Source organism: Anarhichas minor, unplaced genomic scaffold (assembly GCF_050575085.1).
Source record: "Anarhichas minor isolate MPS153535 unplaced genomic scaffold, ASM5057508v1 ptg000004l, whole genome shotgun sequence".
Classification (NCBI taxonomy): domain Eukaryota; kingdom Metazoa; phylum Chordata; class Actinopteri; order Perciformes; family Anarhichadidae; genus Anarhichas; species Anarhichas minor.
This window is the reverse complement of record NW_027466450.1, coordinates 10,025,153-10,039,807: the sequence shown is the minus strand read 5'-3', so window position 1 is coordinate 10,039,807 and position 14,655 is coordinate 10,025,153. Positions and strand designations below refer to the sequence as shown.

Genomic DNA, 14,655 nt, shown 5'->3' with positions numbered 1-14,655 from the left:
ATGAATTTGGTGACACACTGTAGGCCTACAGTCCATTTTTTTTTCAAATCCAATTTCAGGTGTGGAGGTATTTCCTGATCCACACAAGTCCTATTACTCACACCCACTTTGTTCAGACTGCTGAACCCAGCATAGTGGCAGTCAGGCAGCCTTCTCCACAGAGGACCAATCTTGCAGTGATCAGCAAATACACACACAACTCTAATCCCACCACCAGGCAGCCTGTCCACGGTCAGTTTGCCTTTTATTTTGCAGGCAACTGGCCTCAAAGAAGAAAAAAAAACCTGTAGAGAGTTTGTTGCACTGAAAGCACTACACACAAGTTTACTACAAGCAGGCGCATTCATTCTCATTCGGCATGCACTTCCTTTTATTTTCAGTGTCCTAAAATGCTGGTTGTAAACACTATTTACTGTAGCACCTTTACCAGTGTAAACATTTTTTCTTTAAAAAAGGTAACTTGAAGTTTCAAGTTCGCCTTTAATGCTCAAACTAAATACAAAAGCTAAACAAAATCTATGGTGAACTAACAAGTACAATGACTATGGCCAGCCTCTATAAATTCAACACTTTGGTAGTACACTAGAAAAGAGTTAAACTGATTTGGCCTGAATAACACTTCATTGTTTTCACCTCCAATCGCGTTTGATTTACAATTTTAAACAGATGTGAATCCCGTTCATCCCTTGTTTCACGGAGTAGGCGTTTTTTTCCCGGACACCAATCAGAACGCCGTGCGCTTCATGCGTTGAGAAAAACTACGACACGACGGCCAATGCCGACCCATTTGTGAAACGCTCAGTTGAACTACCTGTAACAACACGAGGGGCAGCCCAAAAAACTTGTTCCAACTGTCTCCTAAATGAACACGTAGCCTCGTTGAACTGTTCCCAAGACAGTGTAACTACTTACTCCTTTTTATATCCGGAAACTTCTCATTCACGCCTGTGCAACTTTACCCAAAAGAGTCATTTTAGGTCTAACATGACAAAAATCCTGTTGGCGTACAGCGTTGTTAAATCTCTGAGGCAAGGATGTGTGGTTGGCAGAAGAGTAGGAGACACGTCTGCGTGGCTGAGACTACAAACTTCTAGACTTTTTAGTGTGAAGGTAAGCAAACCATGCGTGGGTGAAAACTGCAGCTGTCGGTTGTAAAAGCAAATAAAAACGTCCTAGAAGTGTTGAGCGCTTAACGCCACATCACGCTATGTCTCTGGACTCCAAGCCGAACTCTACACGAATGTACAAATATGTAAAAGTTGTTGCAGCCTTTTTTTTTTTTCAAGAACAGCAACATGCAACTTTGGTTCGGTGACAGACAAGTGAAACGTGCGTATTAACTCACAAAACAAGTAAAGTAAAGAAGAGAGAGTTCTGCAATGTTAGGTTATGGTATTTCTAGACCGTCTCGGATAAGCGTGCAGCTAATGGAATTCTGTGCACCGTGCGGTCATTTCATGGAGAATTGCATCATGTTTAAATGTGCGCCATGCGCAACATCTGACTCTCTACACCCAACTTCCAACACAACATGTAACTGTACTTATTCATATTTAGGCATGTTATGCATCCGGGTTGTATTTGAGGTTAAGAGTCTTTACTCATTTTTCATGGCTCTTATGACGTCACACTGAGAGAGAGAGAGAGTCTCAGCATTTATGACACAATTCACATTGGCCTGCAGTCTCAGCATGAAATCTTAGAGTCTCACTGGTCACTATTAAACTCTTAAGCCTACCTCTATCTCACATTCATTTTCAAACTTTTGCCTTTGGTCTGTCCAAACTTGCTTCATACAAAGGGAATGCGTAGTTCTTGGGGGGGAAATGTATCTTGTTATCTGCCTGATCTCTTTTAACTCCCAGGCCCAGACGGCCCACCTGGTCTTGGAGGATGGCACCAGGATGAAAGGGTTTTCCTTTGGGCATCATGCCTCTGTAGCCGGGGAACTCGTCTTCAATACTGGCCTGGTGGGGTAAGAGGGAGACGTACTTATAAGTCAAACTACATTAGATGTAAGACGAGAAGTCAGATACTAAAATATCAACCTTGCTTTTAGTTTGAAAAGTGTACTCATTTAGTTTCAAATGTTTCATAAAGTTTTTCACAAGACAAAGTTACTCTCGGCCATGAAGTCGATGACATGGCCGTGTGCTTCGTCATCACTGCGTCACAATATCCTGCTGTTTCTGTGATTTAGGTATCCTGAGAACCTGACTGACCCCAGCTACAGAGGTCAGATCCTGACCCTCACCTACCCTATCGTGGGAAATTACGGGGTACCCAACAGCGAGGCGCTGGACGAGCTGGGCCTGAGAAAAAATCTGGAGTCGGAGCGCATCCAGGTAAGAAAATCTGCGGTAGTTTTGGGGTTTCGGGCTTTGTGGAGGCCTCGGTGCTGCAATGTATCTCTTTCAAATTCCTGCTTTGATCCTGTCTGTCTGTCTGTCTGTTGGTCAGTGCGTCACCTTTGTCCAGACTGAAACATATGATCATTTGGATGAATTGCAAACAATTCAAACAATCATGATCCCCTGAATATGAATTATTATCACTTTGGTGCCTCCTTTCTCTCTTATCATCTACAGTATCGCCATCATTAAGTCAACATTTGTGTTTGTCTAATACTTTGGTTTATTAGTAAATAATACCTAGCTGCTGTGGTGAAATATACGCGATGAGAAAGCTCTCAAATGTCTTTAAGTATTTTATTGAACAGACGCTTACAAGCGATACAAGTTGCATCTAAAAGCAACAACATGATACATTGCCACAACAATCTCCTGAGATGAGGTGGAACACAGACATCAGACCTCCGTCTCTGTTGAACTGTATCAGGAGACAACATGTCAGTGAGTTTTGTAACGAGCAATAATCAAACAACTTAAACAATTTGAAAGAAATTCAACCATCCAAGTATTGACATTATCATCACAAACATCCAGAATCAACGCTCAATGCTTTAATTGATTCCTTCATCAAGTGAAAATAAGGACGCATTTGCTGTTTTGTGAGATCAGATTTCTCAGATAGGGAGCTGTGATAATGAACTTAAGTATTACACAGAAATGTCACTTTAACACATGGAATGATACAACAACCAAACAGGACAGTGACCGCTAAACAACCAACCATCATAACGTCAATCTTAGCGAGAATAGCACCCCAAAAAATGAGTTTTTTTGTGTCAATTAGAAAATGTTACAGTAGCTTGCTTACACATTAAGGTTGGTGTTGTGCTTTGGTGTTTCTAGGTTTCTGGTCTTCTTGTTCAAGACTACAGTCACGAGTACAGCCACTGGAACTCCGTCAAGTCTTTGGGACAATGGCTCCAAGAAGAGAAGGTTTGGATTGAAATGACCAAGTATCTGTTGTAATCTCAGAGAGGAGAGTAGGACTCTGCTGCTGATTTACAAAATGTGCTTTTTCTTTGTAAAGGTTCCTGCGCTGTTTGGAATAGACACCAGAATGCTGACCAAGATAATCCGAGATAAGGTAATGTAAACAACAAAGGTGTGAACTGCACCAAACTTTCACAAATGGATCGGTTGGTCACCCAGTGTCACTTTGCTTGTGATTACTCCTCAGGGCACAGCTTTGGGGAAGATTGAGTTTGATGGCCAGCCTGTTGAGATCTTTGACCCCAACCAGAAAAACCTGATGGAAGAGGTCTCAACCAAGGTAACAGCTGATAACTACTATATTTAACATCACAAAACAGCTGTTCTTCCCAAATGGTGTTGATAAGTGCTAACCCCTCTTTTCTGTGTCGCTCTGACTCCCTAGGAAATCAAAGTCTTTGGAAAAGGAAACCCAATAAAAGTGGTGGCTGTTGATTGCGGTATTAAACATAACATTATTCGCCTGCTGGTTAAGGTGAGAAAAAAATAGTTACACTACATTAGTTTACACACATAGAAATGGTGATTTAATGATGGAGCCCAAAATGACATCCGCCCAAATACAGAACACTCGTTCACATGTTGTCTGCAACCTGACCTAGAAAATATGTGACGGTAATGGAAGGTCTAAGAAACATCTTTCAGTATTTGTTTGTGTCATCTCGCTGTAAGAAATAGTGGGCTTCTCTTAATTTGTATGCTCCATTTAATGGTTTGTTATTTATGGTGTTGATATTAGCTTGTAATTGCTTGAAATATTAAGTCAGGAGAAGCAGCCTGCAGACTTCTACTGCAGTATTCTGTTTTGTCTGTTTGTATTATTAAAAATCCTTCCCTTATTTGCCTTTTTATGAGTCTGTTGATGAGTGTCTGGCCGGCTGGACGTTCTCATAATAATACGTTATGGTAATATTGCTTTTCGGTGGAGGTTGAAGATAGTTTGTTGGACAAAATGAGGCAGTTTGCTTGCTCTAATTGTATAATAATTATAGATACCAATATTATCATTGTTGGGAGAACTTTGGAGTCTTGAGACGTTGGTAAACATTTGTTATATTTAATGAACGGATGGTGGTTTTAGCTAAACCGAGCATGGGTCACTTCAGAGCATTCATCATGACACGGGTATTATTTGGTATCATTCATTACAACACATGTAACAGCTAAGTTTACAACGAGAGGGATGGATTCTGAACTGATGTCTAATTTCTATAAAACTATCAAGTTATATTTAGGTTACTTCACATTAACCTGACCATCAAATAATATCATAAGATTACATAGTGTCTCTCCATGCTCTATATGTGCAGAGGGGTGCGGAGGTCCACCTCGTACCGTGGGATCAGGACTTGCAGAGTCTAGACTACGACGGCCTCTTCATCTCCAATGGACCAGGAGATCCGTCTCTGGCCAAGACGCTCATCGACAATGTCCGCAAGGTAGAAAATAATGCAGTTTTTAAATATTTAAGATTGTGCATTTCTTTCATGACAGATTACATTCATATCATGATCTACAGTGTACCTTCATGGATATCACTTGTATGTGTTTTGTCCTGTGAAGGTGCTGGAGAATGATCGTCCCCAGCCAGTGTTTGGGATCTGTATGGGCAACCAGATCACTGCTCTGGCTGCAGGAGCTCAGTCCTATAAGCTACCTATGGGCAACAGGTGAACTCTTTTGTAGCTAAGCATAATCAAAGGCACACTATGCAGGCCCTTAAAGAATCCTCATGAAGATTTAAATGTGCCCACGTGGACTCTTCTTGTAAACAAACAAAGACGTATGTTTGGATTCATTGTTCGTCACCAAAACGCATTGTGTGTATCCTATTGTAGACCTATTGTGTGTAGGTCTAACGAATGTAGGAATGAATTTCCTTCCTCATAAAACACCTGCAAAGCTCAATTTTTCTAAATCCAGCTTTGTTTACAACATGTTTACTAGCTTGCAGTCTTCATCCCGGCCCGTTGTTGATGAATTGCAGCATATTTTTGTGTCACCGCCACCGGTTGATCAGCGGAATAGTTTGACACCATTCATAGGACTGCGTATCCTGTCACCGGCGTGCACAGGATTGATCATAAATAATGTCGTGTCTCTCTGCATGTTTGCGGTTCCCCAGAGGCCAGAACCAGCCGGTGCTGAATGTGATGACGGGCCAGGCCTTCATTACGGCGCAGAACCACGGCTACGGCATCGACAGCGCGTCCCTGCCCCCGGGGTGGAGCCCTCTTTTCATCAACGCCAATGATGGCACCAATGAGGTTGATTTCACTCTGTGTCAGAGTCTGTTTCTAAGACAACATGGCATTTTTGATATGTTTGTTCTGTGAGTTTCGGGATTAAAAAAAAAAAGCACCCGTGTCTCCTACAGACCAAATGTAGTCCAGCAAAGTAAGATATGCCTATGGTAGACTACAAAATCCTCACACATTAGTTTACAAAATAACAACATCTTTCAAAAATAGACTCGGCTGTTTCTGAAATGCAAACTGTTTACTTGATTTTATTTTCCTAATATCAAGTCTGCATGTTTTCCAGGGCATCATGCACAACACTAAGCCTGTTTTCACGGCCCAGTTCCACCCAGAGGCTAAAGGCGGTCCCACCGACACAGAGGTAATTAAAGGCTTTTGTAGTGCTGCATAACGTTACCTGAATGCTGTACTAGAATGAAGTAAAGGTATCTGTACAGGATGCTAGTCAAGTCAACATGGAAGTCTTCCATTGAAACGGGACTTGTGTAAAAGACCAAAGCAGAAGTGAGGTGGCTTAGTGAACCTCATTTGCTAATATGTAAACCAGACATAATGGTTCAAAAAATATACCAGAATATTTAAGCAGTAACGACATCACTTGCAATGAAAGCTGTAATGATCTGTGGTGCTTGATGTTTGACTGCACCAGAGCCACAGGTGCCCGTCCCTTTCCCGACAATAAAGCGTTGACAGGCACAGACTGTAGTTCAAGTCACTGGTCAAAGTATGTTGTAACCTCTGTCATATTAAGGCAGAATAATAAGACCTGTCCTCTCTACCATAACATGCAGCTGACAGCTCTGCTGGGGAATTCTTGCGATCCTCCTGGGTTTTTCTTTTGGGGGCGGGGGAATCACAAAAAACATCTTGCTCTGTGCCCAGGAGAAATATTGTAAACCCATGACTGTCGGGGAAGAGCATAATAATATTCACTTCTTTTACTAAAAAATAAATAAATATATATATGTATTGTTTGTGTGTATATATGCTGTATAAAATGTTTTCAATACCAGTGTGAGGGTAACGCATCCTGAAACCCAGGCTCCTACTAATGCTATTAGTATACTAATCAAACGATGGTTTATATTGCTATTTTTCTTTGTGCCTACAGTTCCTCTTTGATGTCTTCATGTCTCTGATCCAGAAAGGAAAAGACGGCAATATAGTTTCAGCCATGCCTAAGGCACCACACATTCCTCCGAGAGCTCAGGTACAGTACTGTATATCACACATACATGTTCAGCAGGTTTACCTTTATGAACAGCATGTGCTTTCAGGTGTGTGGGTGTAAAAGGTTGTTAAATAATTCATCAGAAAGGTCACCAGGATGTAGTATTTTTAGAGCATTTGTAGTTGCACACCATAATGATTTATAGTGAAAAATAATATGAAATTGACATCTGGGTCAATGCCGTCTATTTGTGTAACTGCAGGTGTCAAAGGTGCTCATCCTGGGTTCTGGTGGTCTGTCTATTGGTCAGGCTGGAGAGTTTGACTACTCTGGATCTCAGGCCATCAAGGCCATGAAGGTAAGATAATACAAGTGTTCCAAAAAAGTAATGCACTATGTCCTCCTCTTTTGAGTAAATTTAGAAATGACAGTACCCAGCTGTTTTAGGAAATAACCGATTTTTAAAAAATCAAGCAATTTAATTTGTATGCATGTGAAAACAAAGAGGCTTTGTGCTATGTGATCTGGCAGGAGCGGGTTTGGTTATAAGCAAGTACAGAAATTAAATTACTGAAAAATACAATTATTAATATCAATATGATTTTGAACATAGATTAATAATAACGGGACATCCTGGGTTCAAGGACCAATAATCAAACTGTGGCTTAAGTCTCAAAATTGGTATTCACATTTTTAGACAGAGCAGTGAAGGTTTGAATCCGAGCACTGACTATAACGACCAGTTAATCGTCACAACACGTATGCACAAAATAACCAGGACGGAAAGACACAGAGAGCAAGATGGCGGACGTACTCACGTAAAGTGTCAGGAGGCAAGACTTCACAACGGGAATGTGACACGCAATGGAGGCCGCGCATAACATAACACGTGTTTATGAATGAGTGTGACGGCGTATGGGTGTGCCTGTGGGTGAAGGTGTGCGCCGGTCTTTATAGCCTTGGTGATGTCATGGGCCGTTTAAAAAAAAGAAAACATCAGAAGACATTTAATACATAAATATATTTGATTTATATAGTGTGCATACTGTATGGTACCCATTTTAGTCCCTGTGGTATTAATATGCCATGTTCATGGAGGGCTTTTGACATTTAACCGTAGGAAAAGCACAGGGTAGACCGAATTTCTTCTTTTAAATACATAATAATGAACCTTGTGGATATGTTGTAGGAAGAAAACCTGAAGACGGTGCTCATGAACCCAAACATAGCCTCCGTTCAGACCAATGAAGTGGGCACCAAGCAGGCCGACTCCGTCTACTTCTTGCCCGTCACTCCACAATTTGTAACTGAAGTCATCAAGATTGAGCGTCCAGATGGCATCCTGCTCTCCATGGGTGGACAGACTGCACTCAACTGCGGTGAGCAGTGTGTGCGCACGTGTTTGCCGCAAAGTCTAGTGGACTTCTGTTCAACTCTGTTTAGAACTTATCTTTGATAAAAGCATACACTAAATGGCAAAGGCAATTTTCAGTGAGACTTTTCCACTTTTCAACAAACTTGAGTTTCTGGAGTTTATATTTTGTAATATTTGGATTGGTGTCTTGTGCTGTGTTCAGGAGTTGAGTTGTTCCAGAGTGGTGTCCTGGAGAAGTACGGGGTGAAGGTCCTAGGAACCCCAGTTGAGTCCATCATGGCCACAGAGGACCGACAGCTTTTTTCTGACAAACTGATGGAGATCAATGAGAAGATTGCACCCAGTTTTGCTGTGGAGTCGGTAAGGATCCAATAACCACTAAGTACATTTTCTAAGACAGATGTTGTATACATTTTACGTATACAGTGCAGATGTATTCTGTATTTGTTTGTGTGTTAAACTGTTTTTTAACTTTTGTGCATCCCTTTAAAAAAAAAAAAGTAGCTCTGATGTCCTTAGAGGACAAATGGGTCTGTGTCAAAAACTGCCATAAAATAATGACTTCCCCATTAAATGTTTTAACCAACTTCAGTCCTGGAACCCATAACTACCCAATATTCATTCATTTTCAGAATTTTAACCTTTTAAATTCCAGTTTGTTGACATAATGCCACTTTTGCTATGTAAAGAAAAACACAGAAATATTTCCTCTATACTAGATGCTATGGAGATGTATTATGTCACAGTCTGTTATATCAATGATTAGCAACATCATAGATATTTTTTATTTTTTCTGTAGTCTCAGATATAATAATATAACTTCACTTGATACCTTGGAGGACAGAAATGTCCCCCTCCGAAAAAACTGTTATACAAATACTATATATTAATGTTATTTTCCACTTTCACAGAGCTAAATATTTTAAACATCACATTTGCAGTCTGGAATATGTCAACAAGTAGCAAGATCGTCGATTTTTATGCATTCCATCAAATGCTTCAGTGCTTCATAATATAGCAGCAATGCCCGGATATAGCATGGATATGCCTCATAGGGCAAACATGAGGAAATGGCTCAATCTGGTGTAAACTTGAAGCCAGAAAGCCTGTGGTTATGAAGTCTTTTGAGCGCCTTGTCCTGTCCACCTCAAAACCCTCACTGACCCCCCCCCCCCCCCCCCCCTCCCGGACCCCCTGTAGTTCGCCTACAGAGCCAACAGGTCTGTAGGCGAACATGACAACATGACCCTCCACTATAGTACATGATGTTATGCTGTAATGACCATGGGATAACAATTCTGTTTTTAATGGGTCATAGAATGGGACATTTTTCTCCTTAAGGACCTGGGTGTCTGTATTCTGGCTACACTGTTTATTTTAGACTTATTATAGAAGCTGAGGCTGAACTTCAAACATTTCAGAAAGAAAAAGTTTATTCATATAGCACATTTCAGCAACAAGCCAATTCAGACCGCGTTGCATAAAACATCCAAAGCCAAAAGAAAAAACGCAAAAAGAAGTTATAAGTGTACATTTAAATTAATTAAAAACAGTCATCTAAGAGCCAAGATAATACAAAATAAAAACAAGCTAAATAGAATAAGACGCATATAAAATACAAGAATAAAAGTTACCATGCAGTGTAAGAAATCATTTAATGAAAGGCAGCGGCAAACAGACTTTAAAAGATGACCAAAACGGCAAACGGGATAAATAAAATGTAATATTAAAAAGCCCAAAATGGCCGTCAGGATGCACAAGGGTGAAGTGATTATCAGTATAATATATGTGCACATCTTTCAGGTATCCGATGCCTTGAAAGCGGCGGAGAAGATTGGCTACCCGGTGATGTTGCGGTCGGCGTACGCCCTCGGAGGACTAGGATCTGGTCTGTGTGCCGACAAAGAGAAGCTGGAGGAAACTGCCCACAAGGTCAGAATAAATGCTCTAATGTAGAGAAGGTGGAGGCATCTGGGCAAAAATCGAATTCTTATTCTTTATTTCTTTTCTTTACACACGATTGATCATGATCAGCAATTGAAGAGTTTTACTGAGAATGTTGATGATTTTTTTTCTTTTAGATTTATACCATTATTACCCATGTGTACAGCATTAACCTGCATGAAGATGAAAGCTTTGAAATTGTTTCGATATGTTTCTTTGGTGCTCTGCCAAGAAATTAATAGTTTGCTGTTGCTTGGCAACAGTCTTTTGTGCTCGTCCAGTATCCAGCACTATTGCATACACTATAGTCTGAAAGATCATCATTATAATCTGTGATTGCAGGCTGCACAATGAACCGTCTGTACCAGGCGGTTTGATTGATGCTTACTTGTTATGCCATGCTGTACGTCCTGCTGCTTTCCTTATCTTGCATTTAAAAGAATATATTTTTTTGCTTTATTTGGACGTTCCAACGGCAAATGTTTCTTTGCCAGCTATGTTCTGCCACTGTGCCACTGTTTTGTGTCAAGTACAGAGCAAAGATATCTATAATTCACAAGGTCCACGAACAAAGTGAAAACCCAAGATGAACACTTGTTCCTTTAACCCCGTGTCCTCACCATGATCACAAATGGTATTCCATTTATTTCTATCCATTGCATGTGCACTTGTGTAAACCGTTAGTACACGTCTTTGGAAAAGGTCACCACATTTAGTTTGTATTCATAGTCCCAACAAATTAACAAGATAAATGTGTTCTTACTCACTTATATGATTTTAGCGCTTTTGCACAACATTTTCTACATTGTACATTGTACAAATATACGTAGGGAAGCTTCAATAAAGTACATTTTGAACATAAGAATACTAAACACAAGAACGTATATTGTAGTTTATCTACAAAGTAGCTTTTCTGTTGAGACTGTGCTTTGGAAGTAAAGGTTCTGACCCCCCCATCCCCCAGCTCCACACCACCAGGTCCCCCCTGCCCCAGCTCAGCAGGGGCCCGTGCCTAATAACCATCCACCCCAGAGCCCCTCCTATGCCACACCACAATGACAACTCTCTCTATTTTGGAGATGGACTTCAACAGGCTGTTTTAAAAGTCAGAAACCCCGCGAAGCAGCTGCCGACCTAGACTCTCCGTCTCTCCCTCCGCCCTGAAGCACTGTGCTGATCAGCTGTCTCCGGTGTTCACAGACATTTTTAACACCTCACTTGGGGACACACCACCTACTAGCCTGCTTCAAGACCTCCATCATCCCCGTTACCAAAAAAACAAGGATCAAATGACTTAATGACTACAGGCCTGTCGCCCTGACCTCTGTGGTTATGAAGTCTTTTGAGCGCTTTGTCCTGTCCCACCTCAAAACCCTCACTGACCCACTCCTGGACCCCCTGCAGTTCCCCAACAGGCCTGTAGACGACACAGACAACATGGCCCTCCACTTCATCCTCCAGCATCTGGACTCCTCGGGAACCTACGCCAGGATCCTGTTCGTGGACGTCAGCTCTGCCTTCAACACATCATTGCTGCAGGACAAGCTCTCTCAGTGGAGATGATTGTGGATTTTATTCGCTCTGCTGAGATGGTGATTGGCTGCAATCTGCTGTCCCTCCAGGATCCTGAGGCGAGCAAGAAGGATTGTAGCCGACCCCTCTCACCCTGAACACAAACTGTTTGAGTCCCTTTCCTCTGGCAGGAGGCTGCGGTCCATCAGGACCAGGACCTGACACCACAAAAACAGTTTCTTCCTATCTGCGGTCGGGCTCATTAACAAAGCCCGGGACCCCCACTGAGTCAGACACTTGCATCCCCAGGACAATTACTTTAATTAACTCCTCTATTTGAATACACACATGACTCTTTAAGAACATACTTGTCTTAACGTACTCTTTATTTGTTTGTTTATCATCTTTTATTGTAAATTTTCACATTTTTAATTTGTGTCTTTTACTATTGTAAGTGTGTTAGAGTGTATGCTTATTGTTACGCACCAATCAGCAGGCTTGTATGTGTAACATACTTGGCAATAAACCGTTTCTGATCTGATTGTGTCCAACAGCTGTGTAATGATGATAATAATAATATTCTGTGCATATTGTACTGTAGGCTCTGGCTATGAGCAGACAGATCCTGGTGGAGAAGTCTTTGCGGGGCTGGAAGGAGGTGGAATATGAGGTGGTGAGAGACGTGGCTGATAACTGCGTCACCGTCTGCAACATGGAGAACTTCGACCCGCTGGGCATTCACACAGGTACTAAAGTTAAAAACGCAGTACTACATGCTGATGTAATTGTCCTCGGGCTGTTTTGTGTTGTTGTTGTTATTTGCCACATCGTGTTCTCACTTTTGTTCTGCTGCGTTTGATTCAGTTGTTTGCTTTTTGTATTCTATCGTCCTCGTTCTCAAACACGCATACATCCTCTTTCTGGGGAGGCTGCTACAGGGTCAGCGTGTTTTCTTTGCGCTCTTCTCAGTGCGAGCCGGTTGGTCTTGTTCACCAAATGTACTTGTTTCCCTGTCAAGATGACATGGATGTTTTAGACAGCTTTTGTCCATGTGTTATTTCTTTGCCTTGTTTCTGTAGCACAAGAAAAGTAGAGAGAGTCGATACTTAAGTGGAACACTTAAGCCTGTGGATTCAATTCAGTCCTCACAGCCAACACCTAGGACTTGTACCGACTGAGGCACTTGAAGTGTAACTAAGATTACAGATGGTTTGAGTGGTCTTTACAAATTCCAAAAGGATAAACAGACAAGTGTGCTTTTCATCAAAAAATGCAATGATCTCTAGCCCCAGAGCTTCTCCTGTAAAACAAAAGATGATAAATTTCCATACATTTTACAGGTTGTAATGAAAGTTGTACAACTATATTGTAAGTCAGATATGTCTTGCAAATTACAAGAACTGTACAGTAACTATACATAAAATTCAGATGACACATCTTATGGTAAATGAAATTATATACAGTTTATTAAAGGTTCTGAAGAAAATGAAACTGCACAAACAAACATTTACAGCGAAAAGTGGAGATGTAAAGGGTAATGCTTTACATGGGATAATTGCTGTTTCAGTTTTATGTGATGTTTAAGCTCATTAATCAAACACCAAGTTGAGACTGTTTATACTGTTTAAAACCTTTAAATCCTTCTTATTATCGTCCTCAGGTGACTCCATAGTAGTGGCACCTAGCCAGACGTTGTCCAACGAGGAGTATCACATGCTCCGGGAGACTGCTATCAAAGTGGTTCGTCACCTTGGCGTTATAGGCGAATGCAACATCCAGTATGCCCTGCACCCGCTGTCCCTGGAGTACTGCATCATTGAGGTTAACGCCCGGCTCTCCAGAAGCTCCGCTCTGGCTTCCAAAGCCACTGGGTGAGAGAATACATTCATACAAACGGAAGCTGCACACACATGTCGGACAATATCAAAATATATATATATATATATATATATATATATATATATATATATATATCTTGGCTCTTTAACATTACAACATTACAGTTTTGATGAAGATCATTACTCTGTGATCATGCTAATAATGCTTATTTGGTGTAGAAACTTCAACCACTAGTTGATCTGGTCTCCCTGTCCCTTTGTCCATGTCTCACAGGTATCCCTTGGCTTTTGTTGCAGCTAAGCTGGCTTTGGGTATCCCCCTACCGGAGATCAAGAACGCTGTATCGGAGAAGACCACAGCCTGCTTTGAACCCAGTCTAGACTACATCGTCACCAAGATCCCCCGCTGGGACCTGGACCGCTTTCAGGGCATGTCCCATGAAATAGGCAGCGCCATGAAGAGTGTCGGAGAGGTGGGGGGGGGGAGGGATCCACAGATGAACACTCATTCGCTCATTGTCTCACTCACGGATCCACTTGTTTATTCACTATGCTCACACACACACACACACACCCACCCCCATTATTCAGTGATGTATTTCCCTCTTCTGGATCCAGGTGATGGCAGTTGGCCGAACCTTTGAGGAGAGTGTGCAGAAGGCCCTGAGGATGTGTCATCCATCAGTGGATGGCTTTGTGCCCCGGCTGCCACTCAAGAAAGCCTGGTCTGACACCCAGGACCTGCAACAGGAGCTGGCTGTGCCCTCCATCACCCGCATCTTTTCCCTCGCCAAGGTACGCGAGTCTTTCACAACGTTAATAATGAATGACACCGACTACAGCTTTCTCATTAAAATCACATTTTGAACTTCAAAATGTTCATGAAAAAAACATGAAATGCAGAGCAAAATTTGTCTATGGCCCGTCCGCATGCCTAGATGTGAATGCCTAATTGTGTGGAAATTGTCTTTTTATTTAGTTAAATAGTTTCACAAAAACTATATTATCTGTAAAAACACATACTGCACTGTATAGATGGTGTTTAATTATCTAACTAAAATAGTGGGCTTTTCATGTGGGGGAGGATGTCTAAGCAATCAAACACCGGCTGTAATGCCTTAAGGTGGTCAGCACAGTTACTCTTAGCTAAGCC

The 14,655-nt window shown here is 41.6% G+C and overlaps 1 protein-coding gene across 1 annotated transcript in view; it reads left to right on the top strand.

Annotated features, from left to right (window-relative positions):
- The first annotated feature begins 984 nt into the window (after positions 1-984).
- The window catches only part of cps1 (carbamoyl-phosphate synthase 1, mitochondrial), a 44,102-nt gene continuing 30,431 nt past the window's right edge, over positions 985-14,655 (top strand). The window contains exons 1-20 of the mRNA XM_076104064.1: positions 985-1,110; positions 1,866-1,975; positions 2,201-2,345; positions 3,255-3,344; positions 3,439-3,495; positions 3,589-3,681; positions 3,787-3,876; positions 4,712-4,840; positions 4,965-5,071; positions 5,527-5,668; positions 5,946-6,023; positions 6,774-6,872; positions 7,096-7,191; positions 8,023-8,212; positions 8,411-8,568; positions 10,012-10,140; positions 12,266-12,410; positions 13,325-13,535; positions 13,777-13,975; positions 14,121-14,297. Coding sequence (XP_075960179.1) covers positions 985-1,110; positions 1,866-1,975; positions 2,201-2,345; positions 3,255-3,344; positions 3,439-3,495; positions 3,589-3,681; positions 3,787-3,876; positions 4,712-4,840; positions 4,965-5,071; positions 5,527-5,668; positions 5,946-6,023; positions 6,774-6,872; positions 7,096-7,191; positions 8,023-8,212; positions 8,411-8,568; positions 10,012-10,140; positions 12,266-12,410; positions 13,325-13,535; positions 13,777-13,975; positions 14,121-14,297 — 2,571 coding nt within the window. The remainder of the gene's footprint in view (positions 1,111-1,865; positions 1,976-2,200; positions 2,346-3,254; positions 3,345-3,438; positions 3,496-3,588; positions 3,682-3,786; positions 3,877-4,711; positions 4,841-4,964; positions 5,072-5,526; positions 5,669-5,945; positions 6,024-6,773; positions 6,873-7,095; positions 7,192-8,022; positions 8,213-8,410; positions 8,569-10,011; positions 10,141-12,265; positions 12,411-13,324; positions 13,536-13,776; positions 13,976-14,120; positions 14,298-14,655) is intronic.